This window comes from Drosophila bipectinata, chromosome 2L (genome assembly GCF_030179905.1).
Source record: "Drosophila bipectinata strain 14024-0381.07 chromosome 2L, DbipHiC1v2, whole genome shotgun sequence".
NCBI lineage: Eukaryota > Metazoa > Arthropoda > Insecta > Diptera > Drosophilidae > Drosophila > Drosophila bipectinata.
This window is the reverse complement of record NC_091736.1, coordinates 5766519-5789518: the sequence shown is the minus strand read 5'-3', so window position 1 is coordinate 5789518 and position 23000 is coordinate 5766519. Positions and strand designations below refer to the sequence as shown.

Sequence of the window (23000 nt, the reverse complement as noted above, 5' to 3'; positions counted from 1 at the left end):
TTTCGCGCCAAATGCTTTGAAAACGATTCTGTTCAGCGCGATGCCAAATAGAAAATCATCATAATTTTCCTTTATTACCAGAGTTTTTACCCATTTGCCATAGTTGTTTCCATGGCTTTTATGGACAAACTTTAGACCGATTTCAGCATCAGTTTTGTTGTCGCTGTTGCTTTAATTGCCATTGTCATGCCTGGGATGGGCTTGGCTTGCTCATTGTTTGTCACAGAAAGCAGACCCACTCAGCAGACCCCATCAAATAAGAGGAAAAAATAACTTTGTCGGAAACTCCTTTGATTTGTTTTCAGCACAACAGTATAAAAGTTTTGTATGAGCCATCCAGCCCAAAGACTTCTACCTCCTACCACCTACTACAAGCAGAGAAAAAACGGAAAATCCCTTCCTTGTATGTGCGGCTGGTGCGAACTTTTGAAGACAAAACATTTTTGAGTTATTAATGAAAAGTTCCGGTGAACATGCAGGCCAGGCAGGACAGGGCAGGGCAGTCGTCCTGACTTCAGTTTATATAACAAATACAAGTGCTAACTAAATGTTATGCTTTCATTATGCTCAGTAGCTCCATGAAAACTTTCCAGCAACTTTCCTACACCTCTACTTTTAGATCTCCTCCAGCAGATCCACCTCAAGGTGATGATTGGCTTACCTAATTCCCCTCCTGTTCTATTGAATTTCTGTTTTGTTTGGTCCGCCCACTCAGGTGGCTTAGTGGAATTTTACTTTTTATAGACACGCATTTGTTTGCCTAAAGTGCACTTTTTAACTAACTTGTCTAACGCAACTAATGAAAAGATTTGTTATTAGTTTTGGTCCAGCACTGGGGCTGGTGCAAAAAGTGGCAGCCACACACCAGCTGCCGGTAACTTTGCCCAGGGAATTATACATAAACATTGGACCAAACCAAGCAAAGCTCCACAGCCAACACACACACTATATAGAATACACTACAAACTATACACACACTAGGTACTGTGTGTGAGGTAGGAAATAAAAAGAAATATGCTAGCAACTTGAAAAAGTAAATAAATATTTGAACAACTTCTTATGGCCAACTATTTGTTTGGCAGACGAAAAGAACAAGTTTTTGGGCGAAAACCAAAGCAAAAAGGTGAGTTCAATTCTGCAGCAGGAGTGCGCAACTTTCGAAGCCATTATGTGAAAGTTTTATTTCTCCTCCTTGGCCAGGAAGGAGGGCCTGGCAATCGACAAGTTTTCCTCTTGGGTTGCTCTAGGTTAGGGAGGAATTGGATTGGCAAATTGTTCGGCACATAATTTTAGAGGCAATTTAACGAAATCAAATTTAAGGGAAATTCTTTTTCAAAGAATGTGTTGAATGTGATTTTGCCATTTAGGTTTAAAAATTAAATATTTTATGGGGATATTTTTGTTTGTTTTAAGTTGTAGCATTATAAAATAGACAAAACTAATATAAATTATTTGCAAATAGTTGATTGGTTCTAATTATACACATTCCTAAGCTTTGGAATGAAAAAACATTTTATAGTTTATTATTAAACAACAATTTCAAACATTTATTCATAAAATCAATCACTCTATTTGAATAATTTTTAGCTAAAATAAGCTTTAATTAATTTCCAAAACATTTCTGAATGAATTTGGAAACTTTCAATAGATCTTCCATATCAGTTAGTGAATGAGTTTGGGCGTTTTCAATAGATCTTCTCCACCACCCAAGTGGCTTTAAACAAATTGTTCGACGAACCAAATGGCTTGTTTAATATATTAATAAAAGCCATTCAAAGCCTTGTTCGAGCAGCTCTAAAAGCCACCTTAATATGGTCATATGGCCATAAACCCGACCCGGGCCATTGTTCGCACACACAATTGGCATATTAAATTACCGCTTTTGTAGGATATTTAACATAACATCACTAACCGATGCTATTTTTGGCCTTGGTTAGGTTATCTAAACAGATAATTAAGTCCGCTTTGAGCCGCGGCTGTCTCCCAGCTGATTGATTGACTTTATCGGCCGTTTCTGCTGGGGTCTTATCAACACTCTGCCGGAGTCAATCTTTTTGGCCTGGCCCGTCTCCTGGCCCGTATCAAGATGCAGTCAGAAAATGCATAAAAGACGTATCTCACAGCCATAGCCACAGCAAGAGGTAGAGCCAGAGTCAGAGCCACAGCAACGACAATAACCAGAACGTAGGTAAGAGGCTCTCAGATTAAAACGAGTTTTTAACGGCAATCGTGTAGGCCGAGGAGTGCCATCTTTATGGACAGGTTAAGACAACTTCCTGCGTCTCCGGGCCCCCATGGCGAGGAGTTGCTTGATCGACAGTTCGACATGAAAATGAAACCAAAAAGGATGACACACCAGCAAAACATTTCATGGTATTTTTTATATAAATTAGTTGTTTATTTAATTCGAGATCTAGATTCTAGATTATAGAGGAAGTACATAAGTTAACAAAGTCAGTTGATTGAAAAGTGTGTAAACAAAAATATTATACAATTTATTGCACAAACATCTATGAATTTAAGTTTTCTAACATCAATTATTTATAATTTTTATTTGATAATTAAATTAATTTCTTTGATGGATTTGAAAGAGCTTCCAGCTAGCAAAGTTGACACCTTCCTTCATTTGTTTAATAACCTTGACATCTGGCGTCGCTCCAGGTGTTTCTTCAATCATCATGGCCGAGTTGTAATGGCCACCCGCATTCTGCAGTTTTATGACATTTCCAGATGGCTGGGAACAACAATTTAAAAATGCATGTAATACTTGTATATAATTTGATTAATAACGACAGCTGAAACAAAAAGTCGAGTACTAAAAATTGAATGTGTTGATATGAATAATTGATACTTATATCGTATGCACGTATCGTGCTTGCAACAAAGCTATTTCCAAATTAAAATCATTGCATCATTTTTTTATTACTTTCATTACCTGGTCATCAATTTGTAATGAGTATTCCATAGAATCAAATAAAAAACGGCTGGAAAAAAGCTGCATTTTGAATCAATATCAATATTCATTGTTAAATGCTGCAAAAGAATGTGTATTTATGACTGAAATGATTATTGTAAATTATTAAGGCTGTGGGAAAAAATTGAAAATCAATGGATTAATTATATTTCAGCATCCACTCCAGGGTCCAGGTCCACTCCAGAAACCAAACCAAACCAAACTACAACAAAAGCGCCATCGCCTGTGAAAGAAATTGCAGGAAAGAAACACAAAGTCTGGCCAAGAGGGTCCAGCATTATATATATACGTAAAGGATTAGGTGAATGGAGGGGGATTTGGCATTTGGGAGTTGGTTTCGACATTGCCACTCGGGCACTTGCCATTTGCCACTGGCAGTAAGAACCAGCAGAAGCAAAGCTCTACAAAAAACTCCATAGCGAGCTGTGAACACGCAGCTAGCAAAATACTCTGGCAGAAGCCAAAGCCTGGTAACTGCAGGTGAAAATGGATTCTGAAAATTGGGTTAATTGATGCTTAGTGTTTTGCCTCCGCGGCTGGGTTAAGTGGGTCTGTTGGTGGGGCAAGGGGGCGTGGTTATTTAGCGCCAAGTGGCTAATAGTTTTGTGCCACCCCAACCCACCCCACCGCCTAACCGGAAACCGGAAATGCGCACAAGGAAGTACACACAAACATTCACACACCATGCCAAATGCCAAAATGGCAATGTCGTCAGAGGTTAAAAGGGAAATAATGGAATAGGGAATGGGGGATGGGAAGTGGGTTTTCGGGTTAACTTGGCTAAGAGGGCCACATAAACGCCATATACATGTAATTAGTATTTGGGCCATTGTCGAATTATACACACCAGGACTGCCCTGCTCCGTAAGATTGGCTATAAGTGTGGTGGCTGGACCGCCACCCACACCGCCTCCAGTGGCTCCTCCACTGCCGCCTCCAGCTGGCGAAGCACCACCGCTGCCAGCTGCACTGCTGGCACCACCCGCCGCCGGTTCCAGGGCCAGGACAACAGGCAGCAGCAACAGTGGCAGGGACAGGGTTAGGACCATCGATGCACCTCTAAGCGCTGGCCATTGCCTCCTCATCTTGCAATTCGGTATTTTGGCTATGTGCTTGTTGTACTCCCGCACCGGCATCAACATGTTCCATTGGTCGGTGCTCCTTGGCTCCTTGGCCCCGATGGCGCTAATTGTGGACGATGCTCTGATAATAAAAGAAGGGAGAAACTAATATTAGCAATGAATTGGCTTTTTGGCTAAAATGCAATTACGGCAGCGGCTATACTTGTCCCTAGTCATCTTCCCCACACAGTTACTAAATTATAAAATCGTGTAGAAAAATCATTCTAGTAGCTACAAATGGCCATCTGGCAGTAGCAGTTGCAATTAATGTTTATGGAAAGTTTATTGTTGCATCACGCAGCACACAAACACACACACACATGCACACGCAAAAATGTATCTCAATGTTGTCTGGATGGCTGCAATTAAAGTTCTTGGGTCTCCTGTTTAACCGACATCTGCTTGGCAGATATCTCGGCCGAACATCAAATTACACATTTGGCATATAAATTGCTCAATTTCATGTATTTTGCCAGTGTCACAATGTCATTATACGCCAGACACACCCCTGAGTCGGGGGGGGGCGGGCAAACGCTAATGTATCTTGCAGATACAATTGCTGAAATTGCACTTTTAGCACTTAACCGAAACAGGCCTTACAGTATCTCTTGGTTTATCGTTATTTCATTGCCTTAAATTATCGATTTATGAGCCGGATTTTTACGTTTTTTAATTTATAAGATTTACACCTTGCCGGCTTTTATTTTTTCGGCGACTTTCAGTTGCTATCTCTTTGTTTATATTTATGCATTGCACTTGCTGCCAAGGGTTATTGTTATATATATTTTTGTTGGTGTTGTTCCTGCTGCTGTCGTAGCCAGTGCTTTTGTTACATTTATAAATGGTTTAGAGCACACATGTGCTCCTCATACACACACACGCACAGCTGTGGCTACAATTTGTAACTGTAGCGCATTTATAAACGCTGGCTAGATGGCTGGCTGGATGGCTCCTTGGGTGCCTGGCTGTCCTTGCTATCCAACAACAAGGATGTTTTCCCTTTTTCCCGGTTTTCCCTCAGTTTGCCGCTATTGCCAGCCAATGTTTACACACACGCTCAAGAACTTTTTGTTGGTCGTCAACAAACCATCAAGCGTTTGCCATTGCTTTGCTTATCAGCTAAGATATAGGACTCTGGCTTGAGGATGAGAGCCCTCGGTCCTTTCGATACGCCGTACGATATAAATGGTTATGGGTATGGGTTGCGGTGGCTCTCCTCGTATTTGATTTACCCTTCGGAAAACGTGCTCACATGCGGTTTTGTTGAATTTTCCAGTTGCCAGTTGCCAGTTTTTTGGATTTTCAGTTCTTAGTTCTCAGGTCTCTCTGGTCTCTGTTCTTTTGCTTTTGTTGTTTCAGTCAATTGCCGCATTTTAAAAACGCATAAAATTGCTTTATGTTTGCCCTTCCATTTCCATTTCCAAAGGGACTCCTTCCTCTCCAGCTCTCCAGCTCCTTGGGCTTATCCTCTGGCGTAAATTTATGCAAGGCGCCTTAGTTAGGTGGTTCCACATACAGACTCGCACATGACAGACGCGTTGGCGTTTTATTCTTATTTTCCTTCAGGTTTTCATCCTCCTCCAGGGCATATATAGATATTTGAATTCTTTTCTTTTTAAAAAAAAATTAAAAAAAATTTAATCCGATGTGAAGAAAATGCAGGCTGCACAGCTGCAGTTACCTGGCCTCTGAGCTCTTATGTATGTCTGGTTTTCCTGGTATCTCGTCCAATCCCAATCCGAATCCGTATCCGTCGTCGGGGTAAGTATCTGTAAGTGGTGCATAAGTGGCAGAGAAATGTTATTGATGATTTATTTGCATTTGGCATTGATATATGCTAATGTTTTGCCCCGACTGCCTGCCTGAATGGCTCACAGCCTTTCTTTGTCTTAGTCAGAAAAATAAAAACAACAAAAAAAAAAAAACGTACTGAACTGAATCGAGTGAAAGAAAATGAAGGAAAAGAAAAGGTTCCTCACGGCCCGGAGGCCATGGATTATGTTATCTTTGGCCGCGCGGCCTGTTGGCTTTTCAATTTTTCATGGCGCGACAGCCACCAGAAGAAATTATTATGGCATTTTTTGTAGTCCATCCCCCTCCACTCTCTCTCCAGGTTTTTCTTAAAGTCATTTTTATTTGCATTTCGTGATTTCGAACAGACAGATAACGCGTTGCATCCTGAGCTAAGAGCCAAAAACGAAGAACGTTGTGTGTCAACTCAAATATTTGATTTAATTCCCTGACATAATAATTAATCACTCGGCACCTTTTACGAGACAACACGCGGTGTATGACCCCGGGCTCTATCCCTCTAGCTTGGTTATTTGTTTATAATTAAATATTATTTGGCAGCCGAAATGAGACAGGCCAGTCGGAGTGGCATTTATCAGTCATTCACTCTCCGGCCAGGTTTCATTTTCGGTTCGGATCGGTTTGGTTTTTAATGCCTTTTTGTTTAATGAGTTACAAATTTGGTTTTTTCAGTTGTTTAATGGCTGACAGCATTATAGATTAGTGGCCGAAAGTTTTTCTAGTCTCCCCTCCATGTCATTTACATGATCTGGGAACTGTCCCTGCCCCGCGGCCCTTTTTGTCGTCCGTCTGTCGCCGTCTCTTGCTTGTATCTTGTATCTGTATCTGGCTACTTGGTGGGTCTATGTATCTGTATCTTGGAGAGTGGAGTATGTCTCTGCTAATGTGTGTTTTTTCTGGGCTAATAGCTGCCGGGCAGCCAATGGGAATTTGTGTTAATTGTATGCTCGTTATGAATCTTGGTTGGCATTTTAAATTATTGCAGAAGAGAGTCCAAATACCATTCAAATTCATAATTTATGGTTTTCATTTCCCTCCAGAGATTACCTATAGATTTGTATAGAAAATCCCACGATAACCTGTTGCTTTTAATTGGCTTGGCAATGTTTGAGAAAGAGCCTTATTTGGATAATTTACTTAAGCAAATCTTGGCAAAAAGTTTTCCAGCTCATTCGACTCTTCGACTTTACGCAACTCGCCTCCGATTAGCATATTGAGAAGAGAGAACGAACGGTTGTTTCCCTAAGAGATTGCCTCATTCCATATTAAAAATTCATAAGCTCGACTGTCAGGCCTTGAGATACATTTGAAATTCAAGTGCCCCGGCCCAGGCCCAGCTCGGCTGGCACACGCGCATCGCTAAAAGTGTCAAATTGGCAAAAGTGGACTTGGATGTGGATGTGGACCTGATGGGGGAAAGAAGTCGGCTGGAAAACAAATATGTACGGCAGAGGATGCCTTCCGAAACAAACTTCTGATGCCGAGTGTGAGTGCGAGAGTCTATAAGAAATTGATATCATTTATCAAACTGACACATACAGAATGAGTGAGCCGAGTGAGTGGGGCAGAGTCTGAAGCGAATCTCTTCTCTGAAAACTTTTGCAAATGAGGCAGCAGCAGTCGGCGGCAAACGCCACATAAATAAACATGGGATGGTGCCCCTTTTTTTCGAGGGGCTGAGCTGATGGTAGGGGGGTGTGGCATACGCCTAATTGAATTCAACAGTGCGAGAGTAAGCGAGAAATACATAAATAATCGAAAGAGATCGCATCACACAGCAGCTCTGCCACAAAATTAGTTCATTAAAGAAGTTCAGAGCCAAACAAAAATTTGCATACGACTGAAAAAAAGATGTGGTGGCACTCTCCCCCGAAAACCTCTAAAAAAGAAACGCACAAAAGCGAAAAATAAATGTAAATTAAAGTAAACAATGCAAAGAGCTATTCAAATTGTTTTCTTTTTTTTATATTATTTGTATCTGGGCCACCCACTCACACCCCCACTTCGGAGAAGAGAGAAAAAAAGTTCCAATTGCCAAAAACTTCAAAAGTCAGCAACATGCAACATGAATATCAAAATCAGAAAGGGAATAAAAATAAATATAAAAAATACTAAAGGGCGGTGGACTGGACCAGAAGTTGGTGTATTGTTGGGGGAAAACGAGTGCAGCAAATCAATGCCCAACAACAAAAGCAGTAACTATGAAAGCTGCGTGTCAGGGCCAACACACACAGCCCATAGCTGAAGAGAGAGTCCCAAAAAAAATGTTCAAAAAATATATATACAACTTGTATGCAACCCCAACAACAAATAATTCCAGGAATCCCTCGCAGTGAAGAGCCTCAAACCCCTATACCCCCATACCCCAACCTCCAACCCACTTGTAATAAAAAATATTTTCAATAATAAAGTGTATTAAGTTGTGAAGTGCACACACATCCATACACACTGAAGTGAAAATAAATGAAATGTGAACCATGGAAAAGCTTCGAAAAGCAATAAGAGTGAAAAATTCTCTGGTTCTCGTCTCTGCTTGTTTTTTACGTTATTTACAAAACAAAGAAATACAAAAAATGGGGAAAAATGTTATGGAAAAAAATCCTATATAAATGAAAAGTGGGAGTGAGTCGCGTGTAAATACAAATATAAGAGTTGGAAGTTGAAGGAGTGATGGGGGCGGAGTTGGAGACAACTCTGGATAGGTGGGTAGGTAGAAACTACATACTACCGAATACCAAAACGAATCTCGAATCTCGGTTACGAACGCATGAATGTGTCAATGGCTCAAACCGATTTATACAGCATATTAAATTCTGACATCAATGTTTGATTGTCCCTACATGCATATATAAATGAAAAGTAATAAAAAAAAATCGAGAGGAAAAAGCGATGTAATGGGACTAGAGGGAGAACCCAACCCAACCCCAACCCAATTCAGTACTTTCCATGAAATTGAAACTCATTTGAGTCTCAACTCATTTGTTGGCCAGCTTGAAGGTTGGATTGTTGTAGTTTCACGTTTAAAGAGATTACATTGAAATTGAAGTGGTTTGGTGGTGCACCTTTGCCACGAGGTTCCCTCTGGAGGGCTTCTCTATATGGTATGTGTGTATTTTCAGAGTGACCCGAAGCTTTATTCTTCAAATCCATTGTTGTTGTTTGACGAGAAATGGTCTGGGTCTGAAGCGAATTGGATTTAACCTCTTTCTCTTCTTTTTTTTTTTTTGTTATTTTTTTCGAGCAAGTCTGCAGAGGTGGATGCATGGAAAAAGGGATTAGAACGGTGCCGAGAGGAATGCCAGAAGGGATTTGTGTTATGCAGTGAAGCCAAATTTAAATTGCAGCACATACTTGTTGGGGGATCTTGGGGCAAGGATGCAAATTCTTTTAAAGCCTAAATCACTGGGAATTGAAGCCACTTAATTATTCTTCTCTGCCTTTCCCCATTCACCTGATGGCCTAATCCATTAGGCCATAGTTTTATAATAAGCAGCTCAATTTGCCATTCTCTTTGGATTTATCTATAGCCACGAAATATTGGCCAGTTAACGGCTGGCTAGGATGGCTGGGCCTGGGTGGGTACAAGCCCGTCCACAAATTATCGCTTTTCGCGCTGCCCGCACTGGGCCCACCTGCCACGGCATATGCTAATTAAAGGGGACACTCGCCGAATTCGGCTAACTGGGTCACGGGAATGACATCGTCGAAAATGCATAATGGCATATTGCCATCGACATAGGCATAGTCATAGTTTTGGGGCTTATAGGCGTTTCGGCCGGGGCCCGAAAGAACATCTCCATGACGGCGCTGGAGAGGAGAACTATCAATCTTGTGCGAGAGGCAAACATAATTTATAACCAAAGGGGCTGGTAGCTGCAGCTCATAGAGCATCTCCTCTGCATAGGGAACCACCAAAATAACGCCCACTTTCGTAGCTACACTGAAGGAAAAGTAGATATTCTTTAGAGAATACCTCGCCTATTTAATATTTTCTGCATATTTTTCCTACCTTTCTCTGCCAAACATAAAGGCTTGCCAGTGTCTCTCCAACTTTCAGTACAAAAAGCAATGTCAGTTGCCGTTCTTTTAATGAGCCGCCCCAAAAGCGTGAAAAAGCGCAGCAATGCCGTCCACCCCCTGCTCGGATAGCTCCAGGAATGGAAAAGGTGAGGCAGCCCAGCCAGCCAGGCTGATAATTATGAATGGAGCCAACTGTAAACTGACACAAAACAAACTCAACCCACATACGTACACACATGAGGCCATTGAGCTGTCAGCTGTGGCGACCTCGCTGATGCGGCAGCTACACCCAAAATGCAACGCCCCTGCAATGGTAAGCAGCTTAATCGAGCTGCATCTACTAGCTGCATCTCCGGCACAGCCCCTAAAACTGGCTTCCAAGCCCAAAAACCCAAAGCCCATACCTACATAAAGCCAAGGCCCAAGCCCATCCAGCATTGCTGCAGCCAGTCGGTGTCTGTGCCGCCGTTATCATTAGTTGCATCTTAGAGGCACTCAGCCGCAGCTGAAAAGCTTTCAGACCTGGTCCCCAACTAACAGGTGGCACTGAGGAAAAAAATAGGGGGATGGGATTAAAAAACTCAACAAAAAGAGAAGAAAAGGTTGCCAGGAAGATAGAGGTGGCTTTTGTGGTTTAATATTAAAAAGGAGTGTCTTTAAAAGGAGTGTCTTTTTTGGAATTAATATTTGAATACCTATTTTTTACAGTGCACACTACAAGCCCCAAGTCAAGTGCAGGATAGGATAGGAAAACCAAAGAAATGAAAGGAGAAAAGGTAGGTCGCTGCTTCTGCGGCTGAGGCTGAGCGTTTTATTAATTTATTGCCTTGACGATAGTGGAACAAATCTATTAAAATGCGCATATTAAGCCGAAAGCAGCTTAAGTAAATTACGCACTTATAGATGGCAATAACGAAACCGAATCAGAACCAATGGAGAACGAACCAACCAAATTGGAAACTAAAAAAAAAATAAAAGATAGCCCAGAAGAAAGAAGGCCAGGCTAAAACAAAAGTCAAGTCCCAGTCCCAGTCGGGGATTGTAAAAATGCTTTAATGGAGGCACTAAAATATAAAATAAAACCCAAAGTAGAGATGGGTAGACTTACATTTAACAGTCGAAGCCAGTGTACCCTTTGACTAACAACAAGATTAAAATAAAGATATACTTTAGAGAGAGATTAAGAGTTAATTTAGAAATATTTTCTTGTTGCAATAAAATAAAGAAATCTTAAACCATAAATGCCAAAGTTTTCAAAATACCTTTCAAGAAAGAGTATAATAAAAATTCTTCAAAAACCGAACAAAAACTTATCATTAAAGCCATAAATAATTAGTGAAGACTTGATGGCAAGACTGAGAGCTGAGAACTGAGAATCGGCCTCGGATTTGGCTCAGAAATTGCTTAATTAGTCACGGTTCCATCGGCGGCATTAAAATGCGTAAATAATGTATAAAATATGGCAAGTTCTTTTTCTTTTTTTGTTGGAAGATAAACGTTTAGTTTTGAAATTTGAGAAATTGTTGTTTGGTGTTTCGGGTTCTTTATTAATATTGTGATATTTTTTGTTAATTTGTTGGAAAGTGTCGGGGGGTTCGCACTCAGCCAACATAACCAACCTGGGCGGCAGTTTATTTATGGCTTTGCATTTATTAAAATATATATATAGAAGGCCCTCTCCCCCCTGCTTGGGTTGCGTAACAGGTTGTGGCGTGTGTGCCGTTGAGTTATTTAATATCAATTAGGGAGCCCGCACCAAATGACTGGGCCACAGCTGATTTCAAAATAACGACACGCATTTCACTTTATTTGAGCATTTTTTTATATTTTTTGTCTGGGCCATCAGCCTAACAAATGGCTGCAATTAGAACAGTATGGCGAAATGCGTACAATTTGGAGGTTTTTTCTTTTTTCAATTTCTTGCTACAAGAAATGTGTGGCATGAGGTCAGATTACTTGGCCCTCGAATATTGATAAATGATCGGCACTCGATCGCCAGCAAATGAGATATAGAAAGAGAACTTTTTATACCCTTGCAGAGGGTATTATAATTTTGTCCAAAAGTGTGCAACGCAGTGAAGGAGACATCTCCGACCCTATAAAGTATATATATTCTTGATCAGGATCACCTCCTGAGTTGATATGAGCATGTCCGTCTGTCCGTCTGTCCGTCTGTCCGTCTGTCCGTCTGTCTGTCTGTCTGTTTCTACGCGAACTAGTCTCTCAGTTTTAAAGCTATCGACTTGAAACTTTGCACACACCCTTCTTTCCTTTGCACGCAGTATATAAGTCGGAACGGCCCGGATCGGCCGACTATATCCTATAGCTGCCATATAACTGATTGATCGGAAATGGTATAACTTCGGTGTTTTTAGAGTTAGAGAGTTCAAATTTGATATGAGAGCTATTTTTGGCAAAATAATATGACATGCCAAATTTCATAAGGATCGGCCGACTATATCCTATAGCTGCCATATAACTGAACGATCGGAAATGACCCAACTTTCGTGTTTTTGAAGATAGAAAGCTGGAACTTAGTACAGATTTAATTCTTGGTCAGTTGATCCAACCTACCAAATTTCATTAGGATCGGCCGACTATATCCCATAGCTGCCATATAACTGAACGATCGGAAATGGTATTTGGTAGAAATATCAACTTTCGTATTTTTGAAGATAGAAGTTTGGGACTTTTTTTAGATTTTGTATTGTAATAAATTGGATTATATATTCCTATTCCCATAAGGATCGGCCAACTATATCCGATGTTTGCGATATATATCCGGTTTTAACTGCAAGGGTATATAAACTTCGGCTCCGCCCGAAGTTAGCTTTCCTTTCTTGTTTTTATTTTAAATTGTTCTGAAGTGTCGTAATTATTTGACATTTGGCCGAGTTCATTGTTCGCTTAACCAAGTGCTTGGACAATCAATGGCCCGACATGACAGTGATTGATTGGCGAGGAAGGAGATATTTTTATTATCTGGAACTGATTCGGAGAATCAAAAGTCGAGACTGTTCAGGATCAATACTGTTTAATAATTTGGAAGCAAACACCATCTGACACAATGGCTGGCAAACATTTTTCACCGCAGAAATCACACGCTAAGTGAATTTGATTTGCCTATAAAGCAATTTGTTAGCAAATCCAATAATATTGCCGCAACCACAATTCAGTTTGTAGGCTATACAAGGCGATATATATTGTAAAGAACCGACAACCAATAGCCGCAAATGCCAACAACAATGGATATGCCAGAAACCATCTCATTATAAATTAGATTGAAATTCATTTTTAATAATTACAGGTCTGGGGCTAAAGTTTTAGCTAAAAATGACCCGGAGCTCTGTTGAGCAAAATGTTCCACTAATTTGCGGCCTAACTAATTAATGGTTTGTTGCCCAAACAAAATGCCAGCTCCCCTACTTGAAGTTCCTTTTTATCCACAAACTACAAACACAATAAATGCGAAATAAATAAATTGATTGGAGGCTCACAGCCATTCGTTGCGGCTGATTGAGTTTGAAAAACGTTCACACAGAAATATGTGCCCACTAATTGACAATTAAACAGGAAGTACATAGTTGGGAAATGGTATACTATACTATATATGGTATTTCTAAATTGCATGATTGATAAAAGTGGCGAGAAGTATGCCCTCCCTGGAGTAAGGTGGTGGCAAAGTGGAAAACTAAGCGGCTAACTGATTTCCGAACAAAACTTTCAACATATTAAAACTGCACTTGCCAGGAAATCTGCCAGGAGTCTGTGCCCAGGTCCTATACTATATATATATATATATCCCAAAAGAAAAGGCGCTCAAGTATGTTGAACACGCGTCAAGTTCCTGTGGCAAACTTTTGCGTCAACTTTTGCAAGACGACGAGCAGCCAGTCAGCCAGCCAGCCATCCAAAGTAAAGCTAAAACCCAAGGTGAGTTTCAGTTCAGTTGGTCTGGGCACTTAAGAGCCCAAAGTGAACCGCCAGCTGGGAGCATTGACAATGCCAGTGGAAGTACCCACCACCACCAACAACAATAACAATAATTCTAATTAAAGTTTTCAATTTGAAGTTTCGACTCCGCCACTCCACCACCCACCAAATAAAACGTAGAGATGGAGACTCTTATCAGGAGCCAACCTAGGCGATGAAAACAAAGCCGGCCAGACAATGCCAGCCAACAGACAATGGAGCAGCATCGACTACAATGCACTCCCGAAACGATCCCAAAACCAGACATCATGCCATACACTGCCAGGAATGAGGGTGTATTTTTATTAAAATTTATATCATAAGGAAGTAGGAAGTAAGGCTATAGATCACTTATTCCTAGAAGCCAGGCTTTAATATTTCTTTATAATCTTTATATTTTTTTGTTTAGTGTATAAAGCAGAGGTAATCTAATAACAAATAACTTCGGGAAGTATTAATCATATTCTCCGGTTGCCAGGATGAGGCTTTGGCTCTGGCTATGTGCGTGTACTGCTGCTACTAATTATAAATTTCAATTGTTCACTGAATGCATTCGGCTGACGCTCTATTACAGAGGCAAGGTTTTCGGCCCAATCCATTGGCTGGCAGCCCATCAAGCGTGTCTAAGCGGCTCAAACCATTCAGGCATGCACACACGACTATGAACTATGAATCATGCAACGATGCTCTTGCTTTGGCTTCGGCTCAGACCCAGACTCAGTCGCAGTCGCAGTTCCCCCCCGGCCCGGCCTATATGCTCTGGCTGATAATAATAATCTGCATAATCAACATCATAATGCACACACAGAGTACACACTCAATGCTGCTGAACAACAAGTGCTGGGGATTTTTGGGAGGCAGTCTGGGATGGCTGGGATGGATGTCTGTCTGACAAAAGGCTTTTGGCCAACGTCAAAAATAAAATCTCAACAAGAGTTGGCAAACAAAACAATTTAATAAACGAAATTACATTTTTGGAGAAATGTCCTGGATGGGGAAAATGTTTGATTTTTTCTTGCTTTAATCATAGACAGGATATGGTTTAAGGTTTTTTGGTTCTTAAAGTAAGGTTGCTTGTCTATAAGATAGCCAGCAGTCCTTCCTCCACTCTGAGGAGATATTTCCTTTATTTTGAAATCTCCTTTCAAACATTCAGGAAGTTATTGGAACGCCCTCTGACAAGAAATATCGACTATGGTAGGGTTTCTCAACTAAATAATACCCGGTACTTCATTAGCCTTTTTGAACTTTCTCCAGTAAAACTTTATTTAGATATCTGAGTCCTTCTACTACTATAGTTTTAAGAAAAGTCCCCTTTATTTTAAATCCTCCTTTCAGTCATTTATGAGTTTGTTGGAACACCCCTAACCCCTCAAGATAACTAAATGCAACAGCAGACATTAAAAAAAAAAATATAGAGATTTGACGGATTTGTGTATCCATTGAAAGCTGCAGGCAAAATCATTAAAAGCAGTCGCAAAATAAATAAAAAGTGAAAATAAAGAAGGCGGATCACAAAGGAGAATCCACACACCCTCCTCCATGCCACATCCCCGACTGCGTCAGCATGTCCTTATTGGAAGCCAAAGCCAACCTGAAGCCCACGTCTAAAATCCAGCACCATGACAAATCAATATTGGTTATTTTTGTATGCATGAACTGGAGGCGTGTCGTCCTTCCGTCTGTTCGCTTTGGCCACGCCCCCTCCTCCATCGCCGTGGCCTCTACTGCCAAAATAATCATCACAAACTTTGACGCCGCACGCATATTAAATAAACTTGGAAAGCAACCAGTACCAGTACCAGAGTATCAGTACCAGCGACTGGTACAGTAGTATCACAGCCAGCGAGTATCTCATAGATACAGATACAAGTACTCGTACTCGTGCTCTTGCATGCATAAATTAGTTCGTTCGTTTACAGTCACTGACACTTTTTTTAGCCAAAAAAACGAAAAAGATTGACAAGCTCGATTCCCGGTAATTAAGAGGGAGTTGGGTTCATTTCCATTTCCGAGAAAGGGCCTTGAGGGCAGAATTAGATGATATTCCGGTGGCTTAATGGATGGGTTTGGTTAGCCACTGAGGCTAAAAAAGGCTTTAACTGTTGGCTAAAATTAGCGATTATATACACAAGGTTATGGGTAATGCTAATGGAAAGTCAATTAGATGGAAATAGAAGTTGGATAAATAATTAATTAAATAACTCGTAAGGGTATTTAGTTGGACTTGAATGGTTAATGAGCTGTCTATTGTAGTTTTCCCATCGAACACTGTCTTCTTGGGAAACATTTAACAATTCATCGGCAATTGCTTGCTCGGAATGAAGTGCCTCTCAATAAATATCCTTGTTTGGTAATCTATCCAATCGCTATTCTTGGCCTTTGTTCTGCTAACAGAAACTGCATCAATTTGGCCCGTGATGAACGTTTTATTAGCCCAATCTATGGACTGGCAAATAGCAATTACTAACTTTGGTGCAAACTGCAATTTGTTCCACAACCGTTCCAAATTCATGCAACAAGTGAGGCAAGGCTGCAGGATATCCTCTTAAATTTTTGGTTGGAAAACCTCCGGAAAACGGAAAAAAATTTAACTCAAATGGTATTGCAATGGAAAGGAAAAACTCAAAGCTGAAATGTGAATTTGTATTTGGTATTTGGGCCTGGCCACAAAATGAAGAATCCCTTGGATGCAGACATCCGACCGAAAAAGCGAGCGGAAAACTGATAATGATTGTGGCCTGCGGGGGCCATCGTTGCAATGCCCACAAAACCCAAAAGTATAGATACACTGAAAGAAGTAATCTGAATTTTTGAATCATTTTTTTGATTAAAAATTTAATCTTTCAGATACAATTTTTAAAGCATAGGCTCTTTAAATGTTAACATATTATGGATATCTATTATAATCCCTCTTTCTGCAAGTGCATTATAGTGGGGGAGGAGAAAAAAGAGCCTGCCTGGGCAATAACTGGCGCCTGCGTAACCAAAATTAGTTTGGAAGGGGCTCAGGATTGTCCGGGAGGGGGTTGGGGGATATTAAAAGCCAGGCAGCATCAACCAGACAAAATCAGATGACGTCTCCCCACATAGACAAACAAATTTTGAATGTGCATGTGCAATGAAGGGATAGAGGAGTACAGTATCCCCACCATTTGGATACGAAATTGGAGGATATGCCAAAATATTCCATGGCAGGGTGGCCATGGGGGCGTGCCAGTGCCAGTGGCATCATCAGAAGGAGGAGCAGCATGGCATCATCATTAAATATCATTAACACAGCAACGAACAAGCACAGCACAGCACAGACAACAGACAACAGACATCTGACAGCAGAAACAGCAACACAACCATTTGGTGATATCATTAACAAGAGCAGGATACGGATTTTAGCCTGGATCTGGTTCTGGTACTGGATTCTGGGGCCTGGTTCCTGGAGTAGGGTGCTTTAAGCAAAAAAGGAAACTGAGGCAATACCAATTGCAAACGGAATCGCAATAACACACAGACGGCAGACGGCAACAGCATCTCGATGTGGCACAAAAAGGAAGAAAATGTGTATACAAAATGTTTTTAATTAAACGTTTCCCCCTTTTGAGATGATTTCCTCGAAATGAAGTTGACAGACGCTGCCATCTGATGGAATGGAAAATCCAATGCTATATACCTTATACCTTATTTTCACTGTTACTACTATCATTGGCAAGAGTCATCGGGAGTTTTCAGGAATATTTTCAATCAATTTGGGGTTTATGCTCTCTTGTATTCTACAGAGTTGCCAGAGATGCCAGAGTTACTCATACTATAGTGTTGTGTATATTCTGGGTTATGGATGGATGGATGAGTGCTGGCATAGACGAATGGTTGGCTGTCTGTCTCGTTGGGTTGGTTGCTGCAAAAAGTATAAAATTACCAAACACAGTTCCGACATTATGCAATGTGAGATGAACCACTGACTGGCTGACTGTGTGTGTTGCAACAATCCTTTTGAAATCACATAATAATGTGCATCTCTCGCTTTAGTGTTTTTATTGCAGATTATGAACAGAAGCAGTAGCTAGGCTGGGAGGGAGGCAGCTCGGCAGCCAGCCCGGCAATAATATAAAGCACAAGCCGCGCAAACTTTTGCCATGATTCGTATAATTGCTGTGTGAATAATTACATCAAAATCAACAAGAGAAACAGCAACAGAGTACTGTTCGAGAGCAGGCGGATAGACGGAAAGTCAGACAAATGCATTACAAACACAATAAAAGATTATGCTCTGTGATTGTCTGTTTTTATCCAGACCTCCTCCTAGCGACACCTCCAGACCATCCCCAGAATGATTTCCACTGCTTGCGTTTGCAACAAATGTTGTTATTTATGCGCTTGAAAAAGTTTTTAATTGATTTAATAAGTAATGCGATTAATACCGAACAATATGCACCGAGAGATGGTGTATCTGAATGCCAGACATTTCTACTCCAACTCGGGTATCTACCAGATCCATAGATACTTCAGCTTTTTTTTTCTTGCTGCTTTGCGGCTTTTGATGTTGAGTTTGCATGTGTGTTTTCGCGTGGCCTTTGAAAAGCTTTTAATTATCCGCTCGACTCTTGAATCTGCCGTATGTGTGTGCTCGAGGCTTAGGGGCTTACTTCTAATGAATGGGTTCGATGATTTGCGGGGATTATGCCCCGCAACGCCCAGGTTTCAGGTTAAATTTTCAATTTCCACAACTCCCGTTGGCGTGACAACCGCATTGGACATCCTTTCTTGTCACTTTTTTTCCCTCGAAATTGCGTCCCATTTGGCGGTTTCCAACTAACTAAATGTAAACAACCTTTTCGAAGCTTCAACCGAAAGATAAGCACCTTAACAGAAGGTATAATACTAGATAAGAACTGTCAATTTATCATTTTTTCTGCATTTTCTGCCATCAGTGGACATTCCACTCACTCTCCACGCCCCCACCTCCAGGGCGTAAGCTATGAAAAATGCTCCAGCAGTGCTACGGGAGGATGAAAAAACTGTAAACAGGCGTGTGAAAGGCGTTCAACGTTTGCTCAAGTCCAATTGTGCCACCGGGGTGTGCTACTTGGGGGCTACTGCTGATTGCTCTTCGCTCGGCTCGGCCGTTTCGGCTCGGATTGCCCATGACAAAGTAATGACAGTTTACAGCAGATGAAATAAACAAATGACCAATGCCCGGCCAGATGAGCTGAGCCAAGGGACGTGGTAGGCACTGCGAGAAAATATTATAAGGAAATATTGTACTTGAGTGACTGTGTGATACCCGATACTGCTGCAGGTTCTCTATTAAAGTGTTAGTCCTTTTTGTTAGTGACTTTATTATAGCCGATACTGCTGTAGTTTCTCTCACAAACTATATCGTCTTTTTGTCCTTCCATAATGCGACTATATGATACCCGGTACTGGGGCATTTTCTCTCATGAAATGTAACCTATTTATCCTTTTTGAGAGTGACTAGTAATACCCGGTACTGCTGTAGTTTTTTTTATAAACTATAACCTCTTAGGGTACTGAGCCTAAACCTTCTTGTAAATGACTATGTAATACCCGGTACAGCTTCAGGTACTTTTGTAAAGTATCTTCTTTGTCCCTCTAGGAAGTATCTGTATAACTATTTAATACCCGGTACTTCTGTAGTTTCTCTCAAAGCCCATTACCTCTTCGTCCATTTATGGAGTGCCTATATGATACCCGATACTGCAATAGCTTCTTTCTCAAACTATAGCCCCTTTGTTTCATGTATTTCCCCAATTAATTTTCCCCATTATTTATCTTTTTGGGGAAAACATTTCTCCAAGTGAAGACTTAAGTATTTTACTTTCTGTTGAGAACTGAAGCTGATCTCGAGCTTCTTTTCATTTTGTTTGTTCGCAGCAGTTAAATGAAATGGCATGTAAAAATAAAAAGAAATATAAAGAGTGGAAGCCTGGGAGATAGTGCCAGCAGGGGTCTTGAAAGGTGGTGGTGGATGGGTGGGTGGATGCTGGGGCATGCTGACAGTGACTGACTATCATTACGCAGTGTGCCTTTGTGATGGTCAAGCGGCACAAGATGCCCCACCAAGAAGAAGGAGGATGATGATGATAATGATGACAACAGACGTTGCTTGGGCTTCGAATGGGTGTGAATTTAATAAAGCTTCAATACATATACCGACAAAGGCCGCCATGGCAACAACAGTGAGTGCAAAAAGGCCGCATCCCATCTCCCATGCCAATGCCACTCGACTCCATCGGAGCATCATTCCAATCAACCACCGCCCAGCCGCCTCTTAAAGTCCAACAACTATTTTCAATTATTGCCAATCAAATGTTGCATTCAATTGATGTTTACATGCAGCCGAGGCAGCCTTATTATGAGCCACCCACTGGTATTGGCCTGCTTATTTGATTTTCAGCCTTTGGGCTAAAAACGTGGGGGAGGGGTTGGGATAGACCTAGTGGGTGGTGAGGGCGTTGCCTAAGAGCCATGTAATTAGTTTGCAAGTGAGTGTCAGGATTAATCTTTGAGTGTGTGTTTGATTGTCGCCACTTCACATGAGACTCTCTTCCGCACACACATACACATATTATTGCAGTGCAAATACGCAGACATTATGAAAGTGTGTGTGTGTTTGAGTGGGTGGGTGGGTGTATGAGTGGTGTGTGCGGTTGTTGGTCAAAGAAAGTGCGTACAACAAACGTTAATTGAAGGCATTGCAAACAGAGAACCCAAAGACAGAGATGGACTTTAAAAATCCATACCAGAGAAAGAGACAGATATTATCACATAGAGAGAGATGGACAGAATGGACCTAACCTAAAACTTGTAATTAATATTTAATTAACAACTTTGATGTTACTGGTTTTGGTTATTAAAGAGGTTACTATTATTTATCTTTGAAGTAAAATATTTCAAAACAAACACGTTAAGATACAAGATACAATACCTTCTAATTAGGTTATGTTTGATTGTTGTAATATATTACCCTGCCACTGGCCTTCTATTCTGCCAGCTAGCAGTATCTCTAGAGAATCTCTGGGTCGGTCAGTATGTACATATAACCGACCCCAGAACCCAACCCGTGCGAAATTGGAACCGCCAATGGAATTTAATCAAGTTTTATTTGCACTAGTCCGAGGTCCCTCGATAGAGCAGATGAGCAATGAGAGCACATCAGCAATAAAATCTGTCATGTATGTGTGTGTATAGTACAGTGAAGACTCGTTTAAACAGTATAGTAATCTTCTGTATTGTAGAGTTTATATTATCGAGTATTTACTGTTGATATCCCAGTATGGACAAGTCCCTGTGTGTGTGTGTGTGTGTGTGTATTGATTGTCATAATTAAACGCTGCTGCTGTTGCTCATGTTGCTGACCATCACGTATCTTGACCACCCACCGCCCACCGCCCACTGACACCCTTACCACCCCACCTTCCCCCCTTTGTGTTCTTTTCAGGGACTTGCTTCTTCATTTTGTTTGAGTTTTGTAACTGCGCTTTAAAAGTTTGTTGATTGAATGCAGCGCTGCACAATTGTTGCAGCAGAAGGGCAGCCATAAAGTGGCCTTATACAAACACAATCCCCTCCCCCAATCCCCCCATAGCAATCCACCTACACACGACCAGTTTTATAGCCATTTCTTTTGTATACTCTGTGGATTAGTTCTTCATTGTTTAGTTGGCAGTGTGGCGCTTTGCAGATACCCCAAGAAATGCATTGCAACTTATCAGGGCGGAATGCTCCGAATAGAGGAGGAAATGTGTGCAAAATGTGAGCTAGATTGCCGGCAATGTGTGCTGCTTCTAAGCTTCTGATACTGCCAGCTGCTTCTAAGTAGATAGGTGGGCGTGGCAAAATGCATAGCTAACTAGCTGGCAAATGAACCAGCCAGTCAGACTCACTTAAGCGGCTCAAGCTCCAAATAGATTTCGGATGCCATGAATAAAACATCTCAGTTGGGAGTTCAAAGTACTAAATGCCCAACTAAGTACAGCTTCAACTGATGGAATGGCCATCTACTAACCATAGTTATGTGGCTTTAACTCAACTAACTAATAATGCTTGAAGTAAATGGTTTTTTTCAACCAAAAAAACCACATTTAAATCTTTTAATGCCTATCTGAACCACTTTGACAAGCTCTCATTATCCTTTAGACATTTTTTTCATTTAGTCCAGCACTCCAGGCTCACATTAGGGCCGTCACATTTTCACTTAGTTATTACATTTTATTTGCTTATTTATGGCCTGCTTTTACGCTGTCCGCTCCAGTTTGAGGTTCAGTTCAGTCCCCAGCCCAGTGTCCAGTGTCCTCTTTCCTATTTCATGTCAATTGTCAGCTGGCTATTGACAAATATTACTGGCACCGCCCACTCGTCCTTCCTTCTACAGAGTCGCCCCCCCCTAGAGTTGTTATGATTATATTGTGTGCGACATTGTCAGAGACCATTTCTATACCCACAACACGTACAGTTCTCCATTGCCAGTCGTATAATATGATATTTGCATGAAATTACATGGAGACATGGAGAGAGAGTCCTGGCCAAGGGCCTTTGGGTTATTAACATGCTCCAGAGATTAGACCGACGCCGACGCCGGCAATGATGATGACAACATTTGATTTCTTTTCCGTTTACACAGGACTCTACCCCGCCACCACCCCCAAACAACCTCAACCTTTGTGCTAATCAGCGCAAATACCCAAAATACAAAAGCCAAATCGAAAGTAAAAGCAGAAATCAGTGAAAGAATGAAAGAAAGGACTCCTCAAAAGGACTCCCAACCAAGACACATACATATACATGAATATATATTCAAGTTCCACCCTCGCTAGTCAATCAAGAAAAGGAAAAAAGGAAAAAAAATTGATATGCCTTCTGGGTACTGGCTTGAGGTTTTTGTGATTATTGATTTGTTCCCTTCAGCCTGTAAACTGATATTTGGCATTTGAAATGCGAACGATTCAAGTCCTCCTCCCTAGTGATGTATGATAAACTCCAGACTCCAGGCTCCAGTCTCGACTGGCAGTCTGCGGCTGGATTAGCCGCTCAACGATTTAAGTGATTGTATATCTTACAGATATACGATTTCTGGTTGTCGTCGC

The 23000-nt window shown here is 41.1% G+C and overlaps 1 protein-coding gene across 6 annotated transcripts in view; it reads right to left on the bottom strand.

Annotated features, from left to right (window-relative positions):
* Positions 1-2374: 2374 nt before the first annotated feature.
* The window catches only part of LOC108123967 (uncharacterized), a 66731-nt gene continuing 46105 nt past the window's right edge, over positions 2375-23000 (bottom strand). For 2 of the 6 annotated variants that reach the window (XM_017239409.3, XM_070277754.1), the window contains one exon: positions 2375-4177. In XM_017239409.3, coding sequence (XP_017094898.2) covers positions 3412-4116 — 705 coding nt within the window. In that variant the 5' untranslated portion in view covers positions 4117-4177 and the 3' untranslated portion in view covers positions 2375-3411. Of the gene's footprint in view, positions 4201-5347; positions 5707-5734; positions 5865-23000 lie in introns of those variants that run through there. The other 4 variants (XR_011442219.1, XM_043211475.2, XM_043211477.2 and 1 more) reach the window with 4 other exon arrangements.